The sequence below is a fragment of the Pipra filicauda genome, unplaced genomic scaffold (genome assembly GCF_003945595.2).
Source record: "Pipra filicauda isolate LSUMZ 115617 unplaced genomic scaffold, ASM394559v2 scaffold114_size2234877_pilon, whole genome shotgun sequence".
NCBI lineage: Eukaryota > Metazoa > Chordata > Aves > Passeriformes > Pipridae > Pipra > Pipra filicauda.
Genome location: NW_024103596.1, coordinates 1,847,894 through 1,869,599, shown reverse-complemented (window position 1 = coordinate 1,869,599; position 21,706 = coordinate 1,847,894). Strand labels below are relative to the sequence as shown.

General features: G+C 50.2%; 2 protein-coding genes and 1 long non-coding RNA gene across 6 annotated transcripts; all 3 read left to right on the top strand.

Moving 5' to 3' along the window:
- Window positions 1–1,454: 1,454 nt before the first annotated feature.
- RGS16 (regulator of G protein signaling 16) lies at window positions 1,455–7,981 on the top strand. Of its 3 annotated transcripts, none has more exons than XM_027740656.2 (5): window positions 1,455–1,702; window positions 2,925–3,026; window positions 3,690–3,751; window positions 5,047–5,213; window positions 5,545–7,981. In XM_027740656.2, exons 1-5 carry the CDS (start codon window positions 1,623–1,625, stop codon window positions 5,743–5,745), a joined length of 612 nt encoding a protein of 203 aa, XP_027596457.1. In that variant the 5' UTR covers window positions 1,455–1,622; the 3' UTR covers window positions 5,746–7,981. The 3 variants fall into 3 exon arrangements, with proteins under 3 accessions (XP_027596457.1, XP_027596458.1, XP_027596459.1); XM_027740657.2 differs by lacking the exon at window positions 1,455–1,702 and adding an exon at window positions 2,272–2,356; XM_027740658.2 differs by lacking the exons at window positions 1,455–1,702; window positions 2,925–3,026 and adding an exon at window positions 3,225–3,540.
- Window positions 7,982–12,912: 4,931 nt separating this feature from the next.
- On the top strand, window positions 12,913–13,662 carry LOC120323742. The gene is made up of 3 exons (XR_005564542.1): window positions 12,913–12,990; window positions 13,138–13,264; window positions 13,575–13,662. It is a non-coding gene; the product is annotated as an uncharacterized LOC120323742 (long non-coding RNA).
- Window positions 13,663–14,092: 430 nt separating this feature from the next.
- Window positions 14,093–19,734, top strand: RNASEL (ribonuclease L). 2 transcript variants are annotated; one of them, XM_027740654.2, is made up of 6 exons: window positions 14,093–15,554; window positions 15,921–16,009; window positions 16,398–16,588; window positions 16,698–16,812; window positions 17,544–17,704; window positions 18,495–19,734. In XM_027740654.2, the coding sequence occupies exons 1-6, from the start codon at window positions 14,120–14,122 to the stop codon at window positions 18,628–18,630; spliced, it is 2,127 nt and encodes a 708-aa protein (XP_027596455.2). In that variant the 5' UTR covers window positions 14,093–14,119; the 3' UTR covers window positions 18,631–19,734. The 2 variants fall into 2 exon arrangements, with proteins under 2 accessions (XP_027596455.2, XP_027596454.2); XM_027740653.2 differs by having other exon boundaries at window positions 16,695–16,812.
- The last annotated feature ends 1,972 nt before the right edge of the window (window positions 19,735–21,706 follow it).

Genomic DNA, 21,706 nt, shown 5'->3' with positions numbered 1-21,706 from the left:
GAGGGGAAAAAAACCAACAGAGCTATCGGGAAAGAGGCTGCTCTTGCTTCAAAGCCAAGACAGGAGCTAAAAACGTGTGCTCAGTCATTAGTCCTGATGCATGTTCCATGCCTCGCTTTGGGCAAAATAATTCTGTGGTCTTTTGCTAAGTACTGGGAGAAAGACAAGACTCCCCTTTACAGCTCAGGGGAGCTGAGGTGCCTAGTGCTCCTTTTAAAGTTTTCCATGCTGATATCCTCACACCCTGGCTCCCTGAAGGCAGCTTGAGAGAAGCCTTTCTTCCCAGCACAGGGCCAAGATGGTTTTGTGCTGCCACTCTCCTGGCACAGCTCATCTCCCATGGGAAAGATGCTCTGGCAACTTGCTCTGTGTGATGAATGCAGGCAGCAAGAGTAGGAGACAACCTGAGCTCTGGAAAAATGTCTGTGCTGGCTGTGGAGCTTGGAACAGCAGGGACCAAGTGGGGAGGAGGAGAGAGGAGGAGTGGAAGTGGCAGCTCTTGCCCTTGCCCTGGGACAGCTGTGAGCTGGGGGGATTAAAGTCGCTCCCTGCACTGTGGTGAGAGCTCCCTTCCAAGAGCCACTGAGTGGGGGGATTTCAGGTCTCTGGAATCCTGACTTTGGCATGGGGGACCTGCTGGCTGTTGTGGACCTCTGTTTGTGGCACCAGACCTTGGGGTTTGCTGGTGTGCAGTGTGTGACACTGGTTTAACCCTTTCTCTTCATCTCTCTGTTTTGCTGGTTCAGTCCTTCCCCTCCAGCTTCCAACCCCTCCCCTGCTTTGTCTCCTTTCCATCTTCAGGTCTCTTCAGGATCCACCTTTCTCACATGCTTTCCCCAGCTTTGCTCAGACTTTCTTTGATGTGCATCCCCTCCTCTTCCCTTCTTCCACCATACACCCAGTAGAGAATTTGTGATGAAGAAATGCAACCTCAGCCAACTTGTGGGGACAGGCATCAATCCTTATGTATTCCAGCTGTGGACTGGCCGTGTAATTTGCGAGGAATTGGAAACAGTACAGCCTTCTGCTCTCTGTGGATTGCATTGCCTCAGGAAATGCAAATCCTCCTACCCCTGGGATGCTGCAAATCGGCCTGACTCTGCTGAGGACTGGCATCCCCTGCTTAAACCACTTGGGAAAAGCCTGCTGCTGCGATGGAAGTGCTGGGAGGATTGGAAGCCCTCGGGCAGCAGGAGGGAGCTGACGACTTGCTGTGCGCTACAGCGTCTGTCCTGTCCCTCTCGCTCTCCCCACCCGCGTTCCCACCCGCCGCCGGTTACTCAGCAAGCTCCACACGTCGATGGAAACGAGCCTGTTTTTTCCTGTTATCGAGGAAGCAGCTATGACTGTGATGCTCAAGGACAAGCCTGGGCCTCCCACACCCCCCTCCCCTAACAGCACACACTAACTTACCTAAGCTGTTATCTTCACGGGCGCTGCCAGAGCAGCTTTTGGTTGGCTGGAGGCTGGAGCGATGCTGGGTCCCCCTCCCAGCTCTCCCGCCTCCCACCCGATATAAAGCACAGCTCCTCGCCGCTTTTCCAGCCGACAGCACACGACCGCGGGCGCAGGTGGTGCTGCAGCCACCTGTTGCACACCCCTGCCATCGCCGCAAGGACCGGATGAGTTGCTGGATGCCTGGGTGCCCAGCTCTCAGCATGTGCCGGGGGTTAGCCTCGCTCCCCATCACTTGCCTGGAAAGGTAAGGAGCTTCGCCACGCCGCAGTTCTGGGATGCAGAGGGTTAGCTGGAAAAGGTGCACCTGGACCAGCCTCTGCTGCGGCGGCTGTGTTGTTTCGGTAGAAATTGGGGTGCAGACTGCAAGCAAACACGCAGCGAAGTGATTTTTGGCTGCACCCGTTCTGCTCCCCAGGAGGGGAACGCAGAGGTGAAACACGCGGAGGGAGAGGAGGCTGGACAGGGCTGCCCAGCGTCCGGGTGTACAAACACACCAGGGTTTCTCCGGCTCCATCTCTGCAGAAGTTGCTTCAAGTTGACAGCAGCAGGAGTATTTTTGTCAACACGGTTGAACTGTTAAGTGACATGTTGCTCCTCCTGCCAAACACGGGTACGGAGCCCCGCGCTGCCGGCTTGACATTTAAACACTTATTTTTGTATGGGCGCCTGGGGACGCCGGAATGAGCTGCAGCACACAAATAGCAGCGGGGCCGCACGGTGCCTCGGGGGGACCCTGGGGAGAGGAGCCGATTCTCCCTCCGTGTTGCCGCAACGATTTCCCGGTAGGGAGGTGCCTCCATTCCCTCGCCCCAGAGCCGCGGTGACAGGCAGTAGCATCCCAGCCTCTGGCGCAGGAGCATCGTGCTGCCGCCGGGCTCGCTGGCTCTGAAGGCATGGGGTAGGTGGATGGTGCCACTGGGGAGCACGGCCCTCTCCATGGCGTGGTGCCAGGTTCCTGGTGGCTCAGGGGCACCCCAAAAAGAAAGCCAGGCAGCAGAAACCTGACAGCAGGGACAGGCTCCCGCTCCGCCGGGCAGAAAGCAATCGCTGTGTTTTTCCAGCGGTTTGGGAGAAGTGTAGTCCTGCCGGGAGAGCGGGATGGCAAAAGGAGCCAGGTTAGCTGCGGGGGCTGCGGGGGCTCCAGCTGAGCACTCAGCAGCTGCTCTGCTACCTGCCCCAAAGGAAAAAGCTCGTCGTGCTTTGTATTTCATGCGACTCTACCTGGGAAGCAAGCGGGAGAAAAGAGTCCCGCAGGCTTAATGCGCTGCTGAACGTGGTTGCCAGGGAGCAGACAAAGCAACTGGGGGAGCATTTATTTCATACATCGGAAAGCAAAGAGGAGGCTGAAGCTGGGGAGCGAGGGCTGCCCCCACCGAGCCCGTGGGGTGCAGCCCCTGCGAGGTGAGGGGGTGGCAGCAGCAGTCCGACAGTCCAGCAAGCCCAACTCTCCCCTTCCTCCCTTCCAGAGCCAAGGATCTGAAGACCCGCTTAGGGATCCTGCTCCATAAACCAGAGCTGGGACACGGGATCGGGACCTCCAGCAAGCTGCAGCTGGGCTCCAGGCGGAGGTAAGCCAAGCAGTACCATGTCCCAGGTTCAGCCCGGGACAGGTCCCCATGGACCAGGCTGTCCCGAGGGATAATCCTGCTCATCTGCGCAGCAGAGAGCACAGAGTGCAGCTCCCCCTCCCCATAGTCCCACCCAGGAAGGCCGGGAAGGCGGATCACTTCCCAGCTCCACCGGTTATAAAATCAGACGGGGGAACTGATGCTCTGGCATTAGGCACAGAGAGCAGGGCCTTAGCAATAGGCAAGAAACCCAGGGGGCTCCCACAGTTCTTGGTGTCTCAGACCAGTGCCTGGGATCCCTGGGGAATGCAGGCAGCCTTAAAAACAAAATACTAAATATTGTTGCTGAGGGCTGGGTCTCTGCTTGCAGAGGAGGCTCTGCTGGGCTTGTACCAGCAGAAAAAGGCTCTTCTGAGCATTCTTTAGAGAACCTCCTGGCCAGCACTATGGAGCTGAGGTCTGGTGAGCCTTCAGGGACTGTAAAAGAGAGAGAGAAAGGAAAGAGAGCCCACAGGTAATGGACATTGGCCTCTCGCTTTCGTTTCCTGCCGAGTGCTGCTGCTTCCCTTCTTGCACTGTCTCCCGTTGATGGAGCCACAGAACTGAAGTGCTCCCATCCTTCACAGCAGGACAGCAAGCCTTACATCCTTTTGTCTTTTCCAGAGACTCCTCACGAGAGGTACTGGAATGGAGGGAGTCCTTCGACCAGCTCCTGAAGAGCAAAAGTGAGTAGCATTTTGATTTCTTCTCTTGGTGAGAGCATGTAGCACAAAATACAGCTCCCAGTGAGCTGTATGCCTGAAGTGAGCATCCAAGGAAAGCTCATCTCCTCCTCAAATGAGATGCTTTAGGATTTAGAAAGAGGTCCCTTTCCTGCCCAGACAGAGCTGATGCACGGGGTTCATTGCCTGACTTGGGAAGCTGTACCCTTTTCTTCTGACTGGGTGCTTTTGGGGGGACAAATGCTGTCTCACAATGCCTTGCTGCTGCCTCGGGACAGGAGCATCGTCATGGGCATCCCATGTGGAGCAGTCTGTCAGGGAATGTCATGGCATTCCCGGACCATCCCTTTCTCCACACTCGGGAGAAGGCAGAGTGTCTGCTCGCAGTGTCCTCCTTTGCACAGCGATGCAGCCACCTCCCCACAGGCTTGCTCAGAAAACTGCATTGCTGCCCTCTGTCTGTCTGTCCTGTGCCTCCAGGGATGGCTCTTCCACAGGGAGAAGGAATTCAGCTGTTTTACTGAGTTACCATAGCCATTTCCCCCTGCAATATTGTGTGTATGTGATGCACAGGTCTCCAGTGAGGTTCTGTCTCCCTCTCCTCCACGCAGACAGCACCTCCAGACCCAGAGAGGGGACCTCTTTTTGAGGTCCCCATGTAATCCCTCCCTCACAGCAGGCACACAGTGGCAGAAGTGCCAAATTTTAATACAAAAGTAGTTGTCTACTTTAAAAGCTATTCCCCAGCAAGACAAAGTCCTTCCACAGCAATAGTTCGGGGCTAGGCAAATTTTTTTTTTTCCAGCCTTCATCACGTGCTGTGATGGCTAACGAGCATCTCCGGCTTTGTAACTTAATCCATCCTCCCAGCACGGCTCTGAAATCCTTGCTGCAATTACTCTCCCATCCTCAGCATCTTGCCCTCCCCAGATCTCAGCTGAGAAATAAAAATAAAGGCTTGGTTCCTGCAGACGCACCGATGCGTCAGTGGATTTCTCCTTAGGTAGAATTAGCTCTTTTCCGAAGCTGTAAAGAAAATACTCTGAAGCCTCATTAAAGAAAGGTTAGATAAATACAACCAGAGGATTACTTGTCTGTGGGAAAGGATTTTATTGGAGTCTAGAGGCCAATTAGCAGTGTCTCAGAGGGTGGAATTTGCCCGGAGGGAAAGGAAATCTGCAGATGTCATGGTCTGAGCTCCCAGGGCGACGCTCGAAGGGCAGCGCTGTGTCTGGTGGTGGTCCTCCTTTTCCTCCCTGCCTTCTGCCCCATTAACTGCTCTTCTCCCCCCTCTCCAGGTGGGGTGAATGCTTTCCACACCTTCCTGAAGACAGAGTTCAGCGAGGAGAACCTCGACTTCTGGCTGGCATGTGAGGACTTCAAAAAGACCCGGTCAAAAACCAAGCTGGCCTCCAAAGCCAACAGGATCTTCGAGGAGTTTGTCCAAAGTGAGGCACCCAGGGAGGTGAGAGCATTTTCTGCCTCTGTCCTGTGGAAACAAATAGGGGGAGGAAAGGAATAAAATATCCTGGTGGGTTTTATTAAAGTGCTCTCGTATCGGTGGGAAGATGAGTGCTTTTTCATGAAAGCTTTCATCTCTAACATCGTGTGGTCTGTCACCACTGAATCATTAATGTTGGAACAGACCTCTAAGGTCATGGAGTGCAACCACGAAGAGATAGAAAAGCTTGCAAGAATCTTCACCCTCGCCTAAAAATGCAGAAAACCGGGTTTTTCCCCCCCACAGGAGGGGAGTTAATGCCGAGCTAATGTTTAGGGATGCTGCTTCCTTGCAGGTGAATATCGACCACGAAACCAGGGAGATCACCCGCAAGAACCTCTCCGGTGCCACCTCCGCTTGCTTCAACGAAGCCCAGGCCAAGACCCGCACTTTGATGGAGAAGGACTCCTACCCCCGGTTCCTGAAATCCGCCTCCTACCAGGACATGACCAAGCAGGCCACCAGCCGCGGCACCAGCAAGAGGTCGCATACCTGACCCGAGCCCGAAGCCACCACGGGGGGACGAGCCGGGGGACCAGGCGGAGGCTGGGACATGGTTAGCAGGGTCTGAGGTCTGCACGGAGGGGTTTCAGCTGAAATCCTGGAATTTCAGCAGGATCCCCAGGACCTCGAGTGCTTCCCGCTGCCCACTGAGCCGCTGGGAAGAGCAGTCCTCCCTCCCTGGAGGAACGGAGCAGGTGGGAACCTGGTACCTCCCCTTGCAGCTCAACCGGAGACCTGCACCTCTGCAGAGACTGAAAGAAATCAGATTCGAGTTGCAAGTCCTGGAAAAAGATCGGATTCCCCTAAACATCCATAACCGGAGAGCTCCCACCTGCTCTCAGGACCCTGCCCCTGAGCTGCAGCATCAGCCACTGGCTGGGAGGCCAGCACAGGAGCCTGCCATTCCCTCATGCAGAGCTTTTCCTATGAGGGAACGGCCAGAATAAAAGCCCAAAGACTACGTGGCATTTGCAGCTGGAGGGATCCTGCATCTGCCTTCTCCTGATCCTGAGATCCTTCTGCTGTTTCCTATGCATGCTCTGCATCAAAGCTTTACACCTCCTTCCAGTGCAGTGCATCCCAAGCAGTGACGTTTTTATCCCTCGCTTGAGCTCAACGACCTTTAGATTGCACAGAATCTTAGGTCACATGCGTAACTTTTTATTACTATTATTGTTATTTATTTTATCATTATTGTTATTGTTATATATATATATATATTTATTAGGAGAGCACTGCTGAAAGCATACACGCAGCCGAGGAGCTTGTGAAAATTAAATTATTTTAGCTATTGTAGCACTTAGCATGTGTCCCACCTCTTCTGTATAATAATTTAACGTGACCAGAGAGATCTGTAATGCGACCATGGAGCAAGGTATGCCCATAGCAGCAGGGAGAGCTGCTAGAGGGGTCTCAGGAGGCAGGTTTTCCATCAGCTCAGAGGACCACGGATGGCAGAACAAAGATGCTTTGCAGTGCATGTTTTTCCTTTCTCCCTTTAAAGATGTGGATGGCAGCTTGTCCTAGAGAGAGAATAGCGATGTGGAAAAGGCACTTTGGTGAGTGATCCCATGGAAAATGTAATTTTCACACATGGGAGAGAAAACCTGGGCTTTGTGCTGGTTTATAATTGGGCTTGGTATTCCCTGGGCTGGTGAAACCAGCCTGCAGCCATAGCACTTTACCAGAAACCCGTGGTGTGAGCAAGACAGCAACATGTGCTGTGAATTCAGTGTCTCGGAGGGGCATCAGGATATATCATCAGCTCAGACCTGGGGGAGACCTCTTCTGAAAGTCCCTCTCAGCAGGAATTTCTGGGTCCTGCAGCCACCTGGAAAGGTGTGGGTCCCATCTGGCAGCAATGGTGCCAGAAGCTGTGCCGGTGGGTGATGGGGATTCCACCAGTGTCCTGTGCTGGCTGATGGGGAATGCACCACCAGCACAGTTTCCTGCTGAGAGAGCCTGGGGCCACTTCATGTGGCTCCATTTATCCCTAAAACCCAAACCCAGATGTCCTCACCCACTGGTACTCACCCCTCGCCAAGGGAAGTGTCTTTTGCCCCCCCTGCCCCAGCACCAGCTTGAGCACAGGTTCACTCTGGCTTTTAGCAGCTGTTTGAGCAGAACAAGGGACTGAGGACCAATTTGGGGATGTTATTCTATGAGTTCTCTTCCACTGTCCCCATCCTGGTCCTACCTCTGAGCCTCAGTATGTCCCAACTCCATTTACAGGGAGATATTAGCTGCTTTCTTATCTATTATTTATTCTTACAACTGGAAACACCTTTGCTGTGTTACTGAAGTGAACAATGCACAATGGTCTGTTTTCATTACTGATGTGATGTTGTCATTACAAAACAAAATGTAAAGAGGAAAATACTGTGAGAGCGTGGGCTGGGGCTTTTTTGCTTGTGGGCTTTCAATTAAATTTTACATTTTAATTTTGGATGCTTTGCAAAGCCCACAAATCTGCTTGTGTTGGGTGACTTAAGGGGCATTTCCAGTCACTTTAAAAGTGGCAATGTCAGGAGCAGAAAAGGAAGGGGGAAGATTTGTGAAGTGTAAAGCTTTTTGGTATTTGGCTTATTGAAGAAAACCGAACAGTTCACAGCAAGAACGAATGCAGGAGTTAAGTTTTGAATACAGATACTGCAGGGAGGGGAGCATCCAAGTGTAGCTTGAAGATGTTAATGCTCTAAATAAAAACCCAACCAAAGCATGGTTTTTAAGCTGCCTTCTTTCTATTTATTGTGTGTTTTGGAAGCCAAAATTAACTGGCCTGCGTCAGCAGAGGAGAGCGTGTGGGGACTGCTGAGGAGGAGCTGGAATCACTGGAGCATGTATGTTCCAAGGTGTTACTGTGAACACAAGCCATCCTCTGCCATTAAAATGCCTTTTACAAGCCCCTGCAGCTATAACAAAACTTTATTTCCCTTCTAATACAGCCATGCAGGGTGCAAGGATCACCATTGATTGTAAAATACATCGATGTTGCTCCATCCCTATTCCCTACCTATCCAGAGGAAGGCTGGTTGAACTTCCCCCTGTCTTTTATTCCCTTTTTAATTAAGCATGGCCTTGTCTTACAAGCCAGGTGATCTGGAATCACAGCAGTCTGCATGTATACCTAATCTTTGTGCATGTCAGAGGGAAGAAATGAGCTGAAAGGTGTCCAGGAAGTGTTTAAATTATTTGTCACAAAAGAGTTAGAGCAGTAAAGCAGTCTAGAAGCAGCTAGAAACAAAAAAATAGTGTTGCTGATTTGTTTTTTTAACTGCAGCTTCTAAATGAAAAACATGAATACTTTGTCTTGCAGACTTGAAGCTAATTTAACACTGATTAAAAAATATTTAAGTAAGCCAACAACAAAAAAAAAAAAGGTAAGAAAAATATAGAATTACAATCTATTTGAGCTTTCTTTAGAAGAAAATTTATGTCCATTCTTGACGCATCATGCATGGCCCAAGCTGAGCCTCAGCCTTCGTGTTAGCACTCAGACCCCACTGTTGCTTCTGGAGAATCCCATTTGCAGCACAGTTTCGTCTTCACAAGCCTGAGATGCTTCCCAGAGAGACAATTCCATCACTAAAAGCAAGCCTGGATCCAGCGCATCTTCCGCAATTGCTTGCCATATCCAGTGGCAGTATGACAAAACCTTAAAGCCTTGGGGGGATAAAAGACTCCAACCCACAAAACCACGTTGAGAAAGAGGAGCCAAAGCTTCCCATGACTGCCTTCGGGCACGGCCGGCAGCGATCGCTTCCAATAAACCACGGCCAAAGTTTCCCAGGGAGGAGGCTGCGAATTTGGAAGCAGCAGAGAAGATCTGAGCTCCGGGGAGCAAATGTGGGGCCTGGCGCTGGCCCCCCCTGCCCCCCCCGGGGTGTGAACACATACTTGCTCCAGGGCCAGGTTTCCATGAGCCAGGACGGGGGGCGGGGGTGTGTGGATTTATTTGGTGGAAAAAACCACCCGTTTCCCTCTGCCCTGGGACCCAGCGTGTTCCCAGCAGCTGCTCAGTGGGGTGGCATCGTCACTCAGGAGGTCCCCGCTGTGGTGGGACCAAGCAGCTTCAGGGTGACCCTAGGACATGGGCACAGGTGCACAAGTGGCCCCGCAAAGACACGTGTTTAGGCAGGTGGATGTGCACATACAAGCGTACGGATGCTGAGCCTTCATCTTCCATGGATACACGTGTGACAACATACACATGCCAGCAAATTCACGTTTGCACGCGTGTACATCCATGATTTATTTATTTTTTTTTTTAAAGAAAGACTGCAAAGAAATGCAATGTTATTTCAAGATGTATTTGAAGGAAGCTCAGCAGCAAAAGGGATGCACTGAGCCATTTCAAACACGGCAAATGCCCTACCCTGTGTTCTGCAGTGCTCTGACAGCCCCCGGGCGGGCTGACAGGGAGGGAGCAGCTGTATGGCACTGATTCCCACTCGGCAGCTTCCACTTCAAGGCCTTTGCCTGAATAAAGTGCCAGAAATCACAGCTGATGTGTTTCCATACGGCTCACTCTCCCTCGCAGGCAGCTAAATGCCAAGGTTGCCAATCCGCTCCAGCTGTGCACAAGGATTCTTATCCCCGGGGTACCTCGGGATCTGAGAAAAAAATTAAAGCTAATTTTCAAGCTTTCTGATGCTGCTGGGGCACCGAGGGTAGTGTTGGGTTCTGCAGCCATCCTGCCTCCCCGGGGTTGGGCTGCCTGTGCTGGAGGACAGCTCGGATATGGAGCAGCTGCAACCTGGGCTTGGCCCGGGGAAGGGGGGGGGGGGGGGGGGGGGGGGGGGAAGATGGGGATGAGAAACAGCTGGGAGGAACAGTGCTGGGGAACCACCTCCACTGCTTTTAAGCTCAGGTGCCCAGTCTAGCTCCTCCTTTTTGGACCTACCATGGCTGATCTGGGATGTTTCCAATGGACCTGCTCTGCTCTCCTTGCCCAGGGGCTGGGATGCGCTGCCCTGCTTGGTGAGGTCCCTGCCTCCCTCGCTGTTGCCCTCACCTCTCCTTCCCTGCTGCATATGCTGGGTTTTTTCCATTTTTTGTAGTGATGAGGATTGAGCAGCAGTCCAAAAAACTAGCAAATGCAGTTAAAAATTGTAAAAATACTCCATGGTAAAATGTGTAGATGTGGCACTGGGGCACATGGTTCGGTGTTGGACTTGGCAGTGCTGGGTAACAGTTACCTTGACGATCTTGGAGGTCTTTTCAAACCTAAATGGTTCTATGAAATGTGGTTGATGCTCCTACATGGATAGCATCACCTGTTAGTGTTTAAACTGCATCCTTCTGTGGACTATTTTCCAGAGCTGTGTTCCAGCACAGAGAGTCACGTCAGTGTGGCCAAGCATGTAAACTCTGGGATATTCCCTTTTGGAAATATAATAAGAAAGCACAGGAAGGGAACATGAAGAAAAAACCTCATCTTACTATTCCTAGCTCCTTTAAAAATTATTTTGCCTTTGGCAGGCAGTTTTTGTTGCCCCATTTTGCTTCATTTTCATTTGTGGCTGGTAGCCAGGACACGGATTCTCGGAGATGTTATCTCAGGGGAAGGGTTGCAAAAATGGCTGCACGTCCATCAGGATGGAAGAAAAGGAAGATTTGCTTAACTGTGCCCTTGATTTCCCTGCTGACTGTGTCTCTGCAGCTCCTCTCCTGAGGCCCTGTGTTCGTGGGGGCAAATAATGACTCTGCAGATCTGCAAATACAGCAGGAACTACATAGCCCAGGGCTATAGGAATAGTTGTGGAGAGGAGCTCTCTGACTCCTGTGCTTTAGAAAACCTTTGAGAGCCTTATATTCACCACAAACTGCCTGTCACAGGGACTGAGTTTAAGCTTATGACTATGGAAAGCAATTTGGATGAGGGATGAGAGATAAGGAAAGTGTTACCAGCAAATCCTTCTCTGCTGAGGTACAAGCACAGGATACTTCTGCCAAAGATCTGCTGGTTGCAAACACCTTGTTCTCACTATCCTAGGGTTTGGGTTCCCACCATCCTAGAGTTTTTCATCTTCCCACCATAAGATAACGAAAGACTTTAATTAAATCAGCAAGCTGAAGAAGGCTTTTGTACTTGGGTGGGTGGTGTGATATTGTTATGTACTGTAATGTTGACTTCTTTTGGATCTGAGCCTGGGATGTGCCCCTGCTCTGCTTGTTTGCCAGCCTGCAAATGGGTAGTTTAACACTGGCAGCTCCAGCTCTGGTTAAACTGGGAGTGACTCTTTCTGTGAATTAAAATGAGATCTTGAGAGCCTCGAGGGTGACTTGAGATTGCTCCCTGAGTTTTCAGTGTCTTTGTCTCTGTGGGGCTGTGTCAAGGTCTCCTGTGGCAACACAAACTCTGTGAAATTCCATCCAGAGACCGTGGGATGTTCCTAGACCTTGTGGATGCACTGCACGCTGTGGGAAGCAGGATGCCCAATATGACAGTAAGGTAGAAAGATGTGACTGCATAGGCAGAGTTTTGTGAAAGCTGGTGTGCAGGCATGAGCCAGCAGTGCAGGCATCCATAAAGGATTGGGATATGCATGTAAAACATGCAGGACTGTATCCATGCAGCCTTTCCAGGTGGGTTTTCTGCATTTTTGCCCTGCATTTGTATCTGGCAGTGTCTCCGTGTACATCTGCAGACTCCCAGTTTGTGCACGTACCAAGGCAGCATGAAAAGCCAGGCATGATTTTATTGACACAATTTCAGCCCTGCTTCATGCCTGAACAGAATCTTGCAGCTGGCACAGTTCAGTGAGGGTGGCTGGGGAGGTTGTGTGGGCCCTGCTGAGCTCACCTTGTGTCATGGGGCAGTGGGGGAAACTGAGTGGGACGTCACAGCCTGGGTTCCTTCACGTATTTCCTTCACATGTTTTGCAGGTAGATGGGAAGGGTTGGGAGACCAAGCTCCTCGGGCAGCACTGTTTACACGGAGCTGGCTCCAAGGAGGAGGGTGCCTGGGTGGTGGGAGCTGCCTCTCAGTGCCGTGAAGAAACCGCGGATCCGGAGCTCAGCGGCTCCCCGGGTGTAATTTAGCAGCATGGCTAGTTTCCTCATGTGGATGGATTCATCAAAAGGTGAGGAAAAGCTTCAAATAATGACCCAAACCACCCCAAACTCCCCCCAAACCCCAGCACTGACGCACTGAACGTCTCCGTGCCTTCAGCTCCCGAGCCACTGCTGAGCAGATGTTTGTAAACCGGCTCTGTGTGTGTGGGACCGTACGGGGAGAGCACTTTGCTCACGACCTCTCTGCTACGTGCTGAAAAAAAAGTCGCCAAACACCCTCCCCGAAACCCCAACATCCTTCCGCGAGTGGATTAAATGCTCCCGGGGCTTCTCCTTCCTGGGATGGGACAGCGGGTACAGTTCCTGGGAAACAAACGCCACCTGGGGACACTTGCTGGGAAGCAGCAGTTGAAGAGCAGCTGCTGAGAAAAGCTGCTCTGCGGCTTTAAAGGCATTTTAAGCAGCGTCCGGGTTTTCTGGATGGGCAGAGGGACCCCTTCTTCGCCTCGCCTGGCGGGTGACACCAGGCGGGCAGGGCTGTGTGACACCAGGCGGGCAGGGCTGTGTGACACCAGGCGGGCAGGGCTGTGTGACGCTGCACATCAGCACATCGCGATACGCAAACGGCTCGTGGTCAAAAGTTCAGTTGGGGCGGGACAGAAATGTTTGACCATTTTCTGGAGCACGGCGCTTGCGACTCTGCGGCTCGGAGGAGGAAAAGGTAGGTGCTCAGCCCCTGCCTTCCCCCTCCCCAGTCTTCTGCCTTCCCGACAGGGGTGAGGAACTTGAGCCTCACCGTGCCCAGGGAATGCTCTGCTGCTTTTCTAGCCAAGGAAGTAACGCTTTATTTTTTTTTTTTTGTATGTAGGAAAGGGCATAGAAATTATTACAAGGAAATGAAATGCATCTAAATGAAATAGCGTGTTCATTTCCTGCTGGGTGGGGAGATAAACCATTCAGAAAATGATCTTTGGCTTTCCTGGGAGCAAATTCATGTGAGTTGACGCTTTACTTTTACACCTTAAGACTTCCCTCTCCCTTTTCTGATTTGCTTAGGTAATTTATTTCCAGTCCAGCTTGCCAGACAATGATTCCTGAAAGGGCTGGTCACTTGAACCAGCCTTTGCAGGCAGCAAAATAGGTATTGGAGCTTGAGCTTTTCTAGATACTAGATCGATACAGACAGATCAGGCCGTACCCTCTTAATGTCGTTAAAAAGCTTAGGGAAGGCTTTCTGTCAGGTAGGGTCTCCTAATTGCCTGTGGAAGCAGGAGGGATTAAGGTTGGTTTTCCATCTCATTCCAGGTATTGGATCAGGGACATTCAGGACTATGTGTGGCTGCCATACAAAACTGAAGGGGAAAGCCCACCTCTCCCTGCCCGTTGTGTTCTCCACCTGAAACTATTGGTGGGGGATGGCTTATTAGGTAACCTGTAACGAGTCTGAGGTAATATTTATAGCAAGAACAGCCTGGGTTCTCCCCTGTGCCCTCACCCTGATGCCCCAGGGGACACCTGCCTGGGCTGTGAGAGCTGCTGAGGCCAGGCAAGCAAACACAGTGAGTCCTTCCTTAAGTGCTGTGCTTCTTGCTGGGCCTTGGCTCTCCTGGCTGGCACTGGCATTGCTGTCCTTAATTACCCCTCACACAGACCTGCAGGACATCGAGTGTAAATGGCGAGGTTTTGCAGGCTAATAAAGCAGGATTTTCTGTTTATTAATTAAGTGAAAAAGCCGTTAACTACCGTGTTTCATCAGCCAAACCCAGGCATCCCCCCCCAATGAAGGCACTGAGCATTGCATCTCTCCTATCCTTCAACAGGATTCCTTGTACAGAGCCCTTCTAACCATCATGGAGCCTGCAGCTCACAAACAACAGGGGGTCTCTACCCCTTCTAATGTGAAGACAGCAGAAGACCTTGCCTTTGAGCTAAATGCTGCTGTGAAGAACAGAAAGAGAGAACTTGTGCTGGAGCTGCTGGAGAAAGGGGCAGATGTGAACTCCAAAGTAGGAGGTGGCTGGACACCACTGCAGACTGCTGTGCAAACTGGTGAGGTGGACCTGGTCCGACTTCTGCTGGAAAAGGGTGCTTGTCTGCATGCCAGGAAGGACAATGGTGGCACTGCATTTACTGAGGCAGGGATCATGGGAGACGTGGAAATACTGAAGCTCCTCCTGGACCATGGGGCAGACATTAATGACCCTGACAGCAACGGCTTCACAGCTTTCATGGAGGCTGCGTGGTATGGGAAGGAGGAAGCCTTGAAATTCCTGTACAGCAAAGGAGCCGAAGTGAATTTGAGGAGAGTAACTAGTGAGGAGAAAGCCAAACTGCATGAAGGAGGTAAAACAGCACTGATGGATGCTTGTAGGAAGGGCCACTTCTCGGCCGTAAAAATCCTTGTTCAAGAGATGGAGGCTGATGTGAACATTCGTGACAACAGAGATAGGAATGCCTTGATCCATGCTCTAAAGAAGGATTCAAAAAAAAAACCTGAGTCAGTTCTTGCCGTAGTTCGCTTCCTGCTGGACCATGGTGTTGATGTGAAGAGCAAAGATGAATGGGGGAAAAGTGCCCTCATCCTAGCTGTTGAAATGGAGAGCCCAGAGCTGGTGAAAACTTTACTGGAGAAGGACGAAATGGATATTGATGATGCAGATGAGGAGGGCAACACAGCGCTGATGATGGCTGTAGAGAAAAATGATCACAATACAGCGAAGGTGTTGTGTGAGAAAGGAGCAAGGACTGATGTTGGGAACCTTATCGCAGTTGCTAACAGAAATCGTTCTCGTAGCATGGAAAATCTTCTTCGCGTGCATAATGCCACGTTTGTTCCAGAAACCCCCAGAGACTGGGAGCCAAACAGCAAACGCTGGAGGGACCAGCTGAAAAAGCTTGATCAAATCTATCGCCCTATGATTGGCAAACTGAAGACATTTCATTACATCGAGCAGAGAATTTGGGAAGGCATCTACCTCGGGCTCCACGGAGGGACAGAGGTAGCAGTAAAAGTAACCCTCAGCAAAGAGGGTGATGAAGAGAAAAAGTTCTTTGAAAAATGTTGTCACTGTGAACGTCTACTGAAGCTCTTCCAGTCTGAGAAGGAAAAAGGCTGCATGTACCTGTGCTTCCCACTCTGGGAGAAAACCCTCCAAGAACATCTGCAGGACCCAGAAGACCAAAAGGATTACAAAGCTGCTCTGAAGATGATCTTCCAGGCACTGAGAGAGCTGCACTCCCTTGGATTTGCTCACCAGGATCTGCAGCCCAGGAACTTTGTAATAGGTTATCTTTTGCTTTTTTTGTGTTTTTGTTTTGCCTTCCCGTTGCCTGCAGTTAAGAGAATATGTTTCATAGCTATTTGTAAAAATGTAGATGGCTTTATGCCAAATGGGGTGTCCGTGGCATTAGATTTCTCCTTTGAATAACTATGTTCACAGACAGCCACTGAGGAGTGAAAAGAACAACCTTACGTGTCTCATTAGCTTTGCCCTCCTCTCCAGGGCTGTGAAGACTGATCAGCCCACGACATATCAGCCCAAAATCTCTTCAGAAAGTTGTTTTCTAAAGGAAGGGCCATCCAGAAGTCAGTGGTGGACTGTATCCAGTTTTCCCACCATTATTTGTTAACAATTTCTCTTATTTCCTCAGATTTAGGTGGCAAAATTTACTTGGCAGACTTTGATAATAAAAGAAAGTTGATCGAAGGCCAAGAAGAACTTGTAAACTCAGATTTAGAGGTAAGTTCTCTGCGAATCAACCTGTGGTTTAAAATTTCAGGTTCTCTCTGATATTTTCTGTTGCTGTGAGTCCTAGGGAAAGCCCTTCTGCATCCTCAACTAGAAAACACCTTGATTTGTGGGAAAGCCCATGTAATAATAGATGCTGCATAAGAATGATAGTGGTTAGGATGCAGGACCGTGCCTGGTCCTGGGATATCCACAGATCCCTTGAGAGGAAGGTTACCGTGCCCGTCTCCTCTGTCCTTGGGCACACAGCTTCCAAGTTTGTGTTGGTGTGTATTTACATACTTCTGGACACCTACAGGGCTTAGGAATACGAGTCCCCTCCCATTTGGTGGGAAGTTCCATGTACCTGGCAGGTGAGCAGTGATGTGTCTCTTTGCAGGCCCTCAGCAGGCTCATGCTGTACGTTTTAACAGGGGGTAGGAAACCCCTTCAGCAAGTCAGAATCGAGGATTTGGACACTAAATCCCCAGATTACAATGAGGCTCTGGACCTTATAAGCAGCCTGTCCTCTCATGATGAACGAGGCTTGGAAGGTTTGAGCAAACATCCCTATTTCTGGAGCAAAGAGATGTAAGTCCTGGCTGTGTACAAAGGGAAAGCTTTTGGTACAGGAACTGACTGTAGTGCTGGGAAAAGGCATGTCCTACTGTAGCTAAGGAAGCTTCTCATTCCACAGCAGGTTCAACTTCCTGAAGAGTATATGGAATCAAATCAAAGATATCAACAACCGAAAAACTATTTTTCAAGACTGTAATGTTACTGAAACTTTTCCTTATCCAGAGTGGACCAAGGAGGTAATCCTCTTCTCTTTGGACTGATGTGAGGTTTGAGCTATAGACATTCAGGTAGAAGCTTCTCCCAAGTGTTCCATAGGCTGTGTTTAAAAATGTAACTGTGAAAAGTAGCCCCACACAAATCAGACAACTGGGGGAAACAATTAAATCTAAGGCACTTGGTCGAAAGATATCGATGCTTAAGTGAGCTCTGTTGACTGGGGTGGTCATTATAGATTAGCTGGTTAACCTTCAAAGGTTTGGTTTCTTTTTTGGTGATCACTTAAGACAAGGACCTCTGTTCCTCGTTGCCAGCAAATTTCTGGCAAAAGTGTTTTGTTGATTGTCTCAAAAGCAGCCAGACCAGGCCTGCTTCCTCAGGTAACGTTGTGCTGCATCATTTGGGATCTTGACAGTCTCAGTTCAGTACAGCAGCCCACGTGGTCCTCAGTGGCACAGTTAGATCAAGACTCTTGCATCCCCCCTGCCCTCCAGGCAAGTAGGAAAATCTCCTGTGCCATGTTGACAGTCCTAATACAAATGCCACACCTTGGCAAAGCGGGAGAGGAAACCCTTAGCAGATATGGTGCATTCCCTGCAGAGTGGACTCTTCTGCTCGTGTTAGGAAATAGGCTTTTAAGGGTCAGGAGATTTTTCCCATGCAAGATGACATCCCTGCAGAAAGGCAGTGGTGGTAGATGTGCTGCTGTGGTGTGTGAAAGGCAGAGAATAATCTATGTCCTTTCTTTCAGATTGACGAAGATATTCTAAATGTAATGAAAAATCCCAGGAATCCAAAATCATTCAAACCCAGAAAACATAGCAATTGTGCCACCAAATCCTTCCACTACAGCAATGATGTCACTGACCTACTGAGGCTCATCAGAAACCTGGATGAACACAAAGATAAAGGGTACGTGTTTCTCATCCTTTCCCCTGCCACAGTTGCACAGAATCACAGAATATCCCGAGTTGGAAGGGATCTAAAAGGATCACAGAACCCAACTCCTGACCCTGCACAGAACACCCCAACAATCCCACCATGTGCCTGACAGCGTTGCCCAAACACTTATTGAGCTCTGTCAGGTTTGTTGCTGTGACCACTGCCCTGAGGAGCCTGTTCCAGTGCCCAGCTGCCCTCTGGGTAAAGAACCTTATCCTAATATCCAACCCAAATGTCCCCTGACACAGGACCATGCTGTTCCCTCAGGTCCTGTCACTGGTCACAGCGAGCAGAGATCGGTACCTGCCCCTCCGCTTCCCTTCGTGAGGAAGCTGCAGACCCTGATGAGGTTTCCCCTCAAGTCTCCTCTTTTCCAGGCTGAACAAACCCAGTGACCTCAACCACTCCTCAACCCTCTCTAGTCATGGGCACTCACATGTGAGGTTAGAGGGGTGTTAGCTCCTAGTGACGGTTTCACTGAGGATCGTGGCCACCAGTGCCCTTCAGTGAAGATGCAGGTGGGATTAGGTAGATGGAAGTGCTGGAGGAATAGCAAAAAAAAAAAAAAAAAATAAAAAGAGGCTGAGGAGTTTAGGTAAGGTATAGAACAGTCACAGCTCTGGGGTTTCTAGGAAACCTTCCTGTGTTATCAGAAACCTCTGGAATGGCATTTTCCCTGCAAGGGAAGAAGCAGGGCATCCTGGACTATTGACTCCTTGGACAAGCTTTAAGAATCCTTATTGTTTTTGTTCTCTTTCAGGATCAGTGACAAAATAGGAGACTATGCTGAGTATTTCCTGGAGACTTTTCCAGCACTTACCATTTATGTCTACAACAGTTTACGCCAGAATCCCACATACAGTCACTTTGCAGACATCCAGGACCCTTCTCTGTAGGATGTCATTGTCTCCTGTCCCATGTCTGATCCCACCATCACTGCCTCCATTTATTCCTTATTTATTGATCTGCAAAAGAGTTGAAGAAGTGTGTAAGGAGATGGGAGAGAGCACATGCAGGGACAGAGTATGGAGGACTTAAACTAAGAAATGAAAGATGCTTCAGAAGTGTTTGGTGTAACAACCACGACCTTCAGAGCAGAACCAAACTGAGTGCCAGCCCAGGTTCCCCTTGATGACCTACCTCTGTCCCTCTGGGTTTATCTGCCTCTGAGATGTGGAGATCCAGGCCCTGACCCTTATGGAGAGCGGGGAGATGTGGGACAGCCCCTGGGGTACCTGGCACATCTGGGAGGCAGGAGGACAGCATTGTCAGACAACATGGGACCCTCTGATAAAGAAAAAGGAATTTGAGCTCCTTGCAAGAGCCAATCTTCCCTGCAGCTTGCACTGAGGAACTCATCTACCCCTAGAAAGACATGGGTTCCCTCTTTTCAGTCTTTTGGAAACACAGCAGCCAGAAAAATGGTATGTCTGGCTGCAGGGTTGCCCTTGTCCATTATCCCTCTGATCTGGTAGAGGCACTCTGTGTCCAGCCTGCTGGGACCTGAAGGACTTCCATTTGGGGAATGCAGGAGATGAGCACAATCCCACAAAACTCTGCTACTGTGCATAGTCCTGACCCACCCGAAAGTGATCATTCGCATCAAAGGGGCTACAGGGACCTTTTCCTCCTAGAAAGGACAAGCTCTGCCATGGCAGGGCTGTGGACAAGCACTCCCTGTCTCTGAAACAGTTGGTGTGTCACTGTCCTCTGCCAGACTCAGCTCCCTTGCACAGAACTGGTGTCCATGCAGCCAGCCTGGAGCTCTGACATTGGCAGCTGGGTGGCACAAACCCCTTTCTGAGATTCCCACAGCATGTCATGTGTGCCTGGTTGCCCAAGGGCTTGCTTGTTTCTCTCCTAATGCTCCAACTTGCACGATGATTATATGTTGCTTATGGAAATATTTTTCAGCTGTTGAAAAGATTTTTGTTGTGGTTTTTTTTTTCTGTTTGTTTCTTTGTTTGTTTGTTTCCAAAGTGAGATTGTTATTCTTTCAGTTAGCCTATGGGGAAACACTTGAAATAAACTTGCCTGGAAAAGTGACTCTACACTCATTTAGGAATGAGGTTCTCCCATCCCCCCTGCATAGAAAGAGATACTCTGCAGCATTAAGATACTCTCACCTGCATCAGGGGTCCTGGCTCAGAGCAAAGGTCCTTCTGATGGTCCTGAGAACCTTTTAAATATGTAATGGAAGTCTGACTATGCAACTGTCAATGAGGTGCTAGTAGAGAAAATGCATCCGAGAGAATGCTGACTTCTTTTGTGTCAATATTTTTATTTTTTCCTTTCCTCCCTGCCCTTTTTTTCATTGTGTCTCTCACGCCCAGAAGGCAGGAGGACACCCAGAGATGCGTGCCCAGGTCTCAGCAATGTGGGGAGTAGGGGTGCTGTGGGGAGCATGGTGGCCTTGTGCCACAGCAACATTTCTGCTCTTGCACGAGGAGAGGTGAGGCCACGGGCTGGATTCCTTCAGTCTCTTGTAAAATGCCACATTTCCAGCTTTCTTTGACCTTTGCATCTTCTTCCATCATTCTGCTGTTTCACCAAAGGGCTGTGACTCGGCAGCCTTAAAAGGCATGCCTGAGTAAGAGCAATGATTGAATCTGAGGAGGCTGGGACTTATCTCTCTGGGGCAATCTGGTTACTGGGAAGAATTTCCAGAGAAGGCTCGTGTCCTGCTTTCCAAGAAGCCAGAGGTACCAACAAGCTGGTGTCAGAGAAAAAAATGTGATCCACGAACAGCATCTGCAAAGTAGATTGCTCAGAAAGGCCATGGGAGGAGGAGGGGATACAGGAGACTGGGAGCAGGGCTGGGGAAAACACCAGGCTGCCTCTCCCAGGAGGATGGGCAAGTGCCTGGTGAAAGCAGGTCAGGCAGGATGGAAAACCTGTGGCAAGGGCAGCTGGACGGTATCACAGCTGGGTGATGTGGCAGTGTCTGATGGCACAGCCTGGGAGTGGAGGTGTCCTCGGGAGTTGGGGGCAGAGCCAGCTGCCAAAACTGTAGGTTGTGCCAATCTGGGAGGTGCTGCCTGCCTTCTCCTCGTACAGGAAGGCTTGCAGGCCATGGATGGTGCCCAAGGACATTCTGGTTTGGCCCCACGTGCTTCATTCCCCTGTTGTCATGCCTGTACATTGTGTATTTGCTGTGCCTCTGCCTTCTTCCTCTGCTCATGCTGGGTGACCCTTGGGACAGTGGGCTCAGCCCAATGTGATGGGATCAGGTGCTCCCCATCCAGGCACTTGTGTGCTGAGGACATGTTTGTGTGCACAGGGATGCTCCCAGGTCACTGTGGCCCATCTGCTGCACTGAAAAACAAAACCACAAACAGTCCACAGAAGCAGTGGAGTGAAGAGTGCTCTTAGCTGCAGTTTTGCTGTGTTGAGCTTCAGGCACATCTGTGAAGCCTTTGAGGGACCGGGCTCAGCTGGGCTCAGGAGTGTTAGTGCAAAGCTCACAAAAATGCAGGAAGCTGTTGGGGCTGAAAGCTTCTGGGGCAAAGTCAACTTATAGCACAAGGGCAATTTTTGATAAGCTGGTCACATTTCATGTTGTAGGAGTGGCATCAGCTTCCCGAGCCCTTCATTTAAATAAATGTTCCTGGACTTTGTATTTGTTTGGGTATTTTTGATCCCCCAGAAGTGTTGATAATCATAATTGACAAATATGAAACATGTTGTCATCTGCCTTAAATGCACCTGTGTTATTCCCAGGATGCAGGGATTTCTAGGATCAGAGGGATTAAAAAGTGGTTAAAAACAGCTCAAAATTACAAAGCTGAGAGCTTGCCTCTGACAGAGTCAAACTGATGAAGGTTGTGGTCTTTACTTCATGAGGTCCAAAGAACATTTGGGATGTCTGCAGCTTGCTGCTGACTTGGCAAAGCCACTCTGACTCAGTTTCACCTGGGGAATATGAAGGCCTTTGATATGATTTGGTTAACGTTTGGTAAATATAATGGTTTA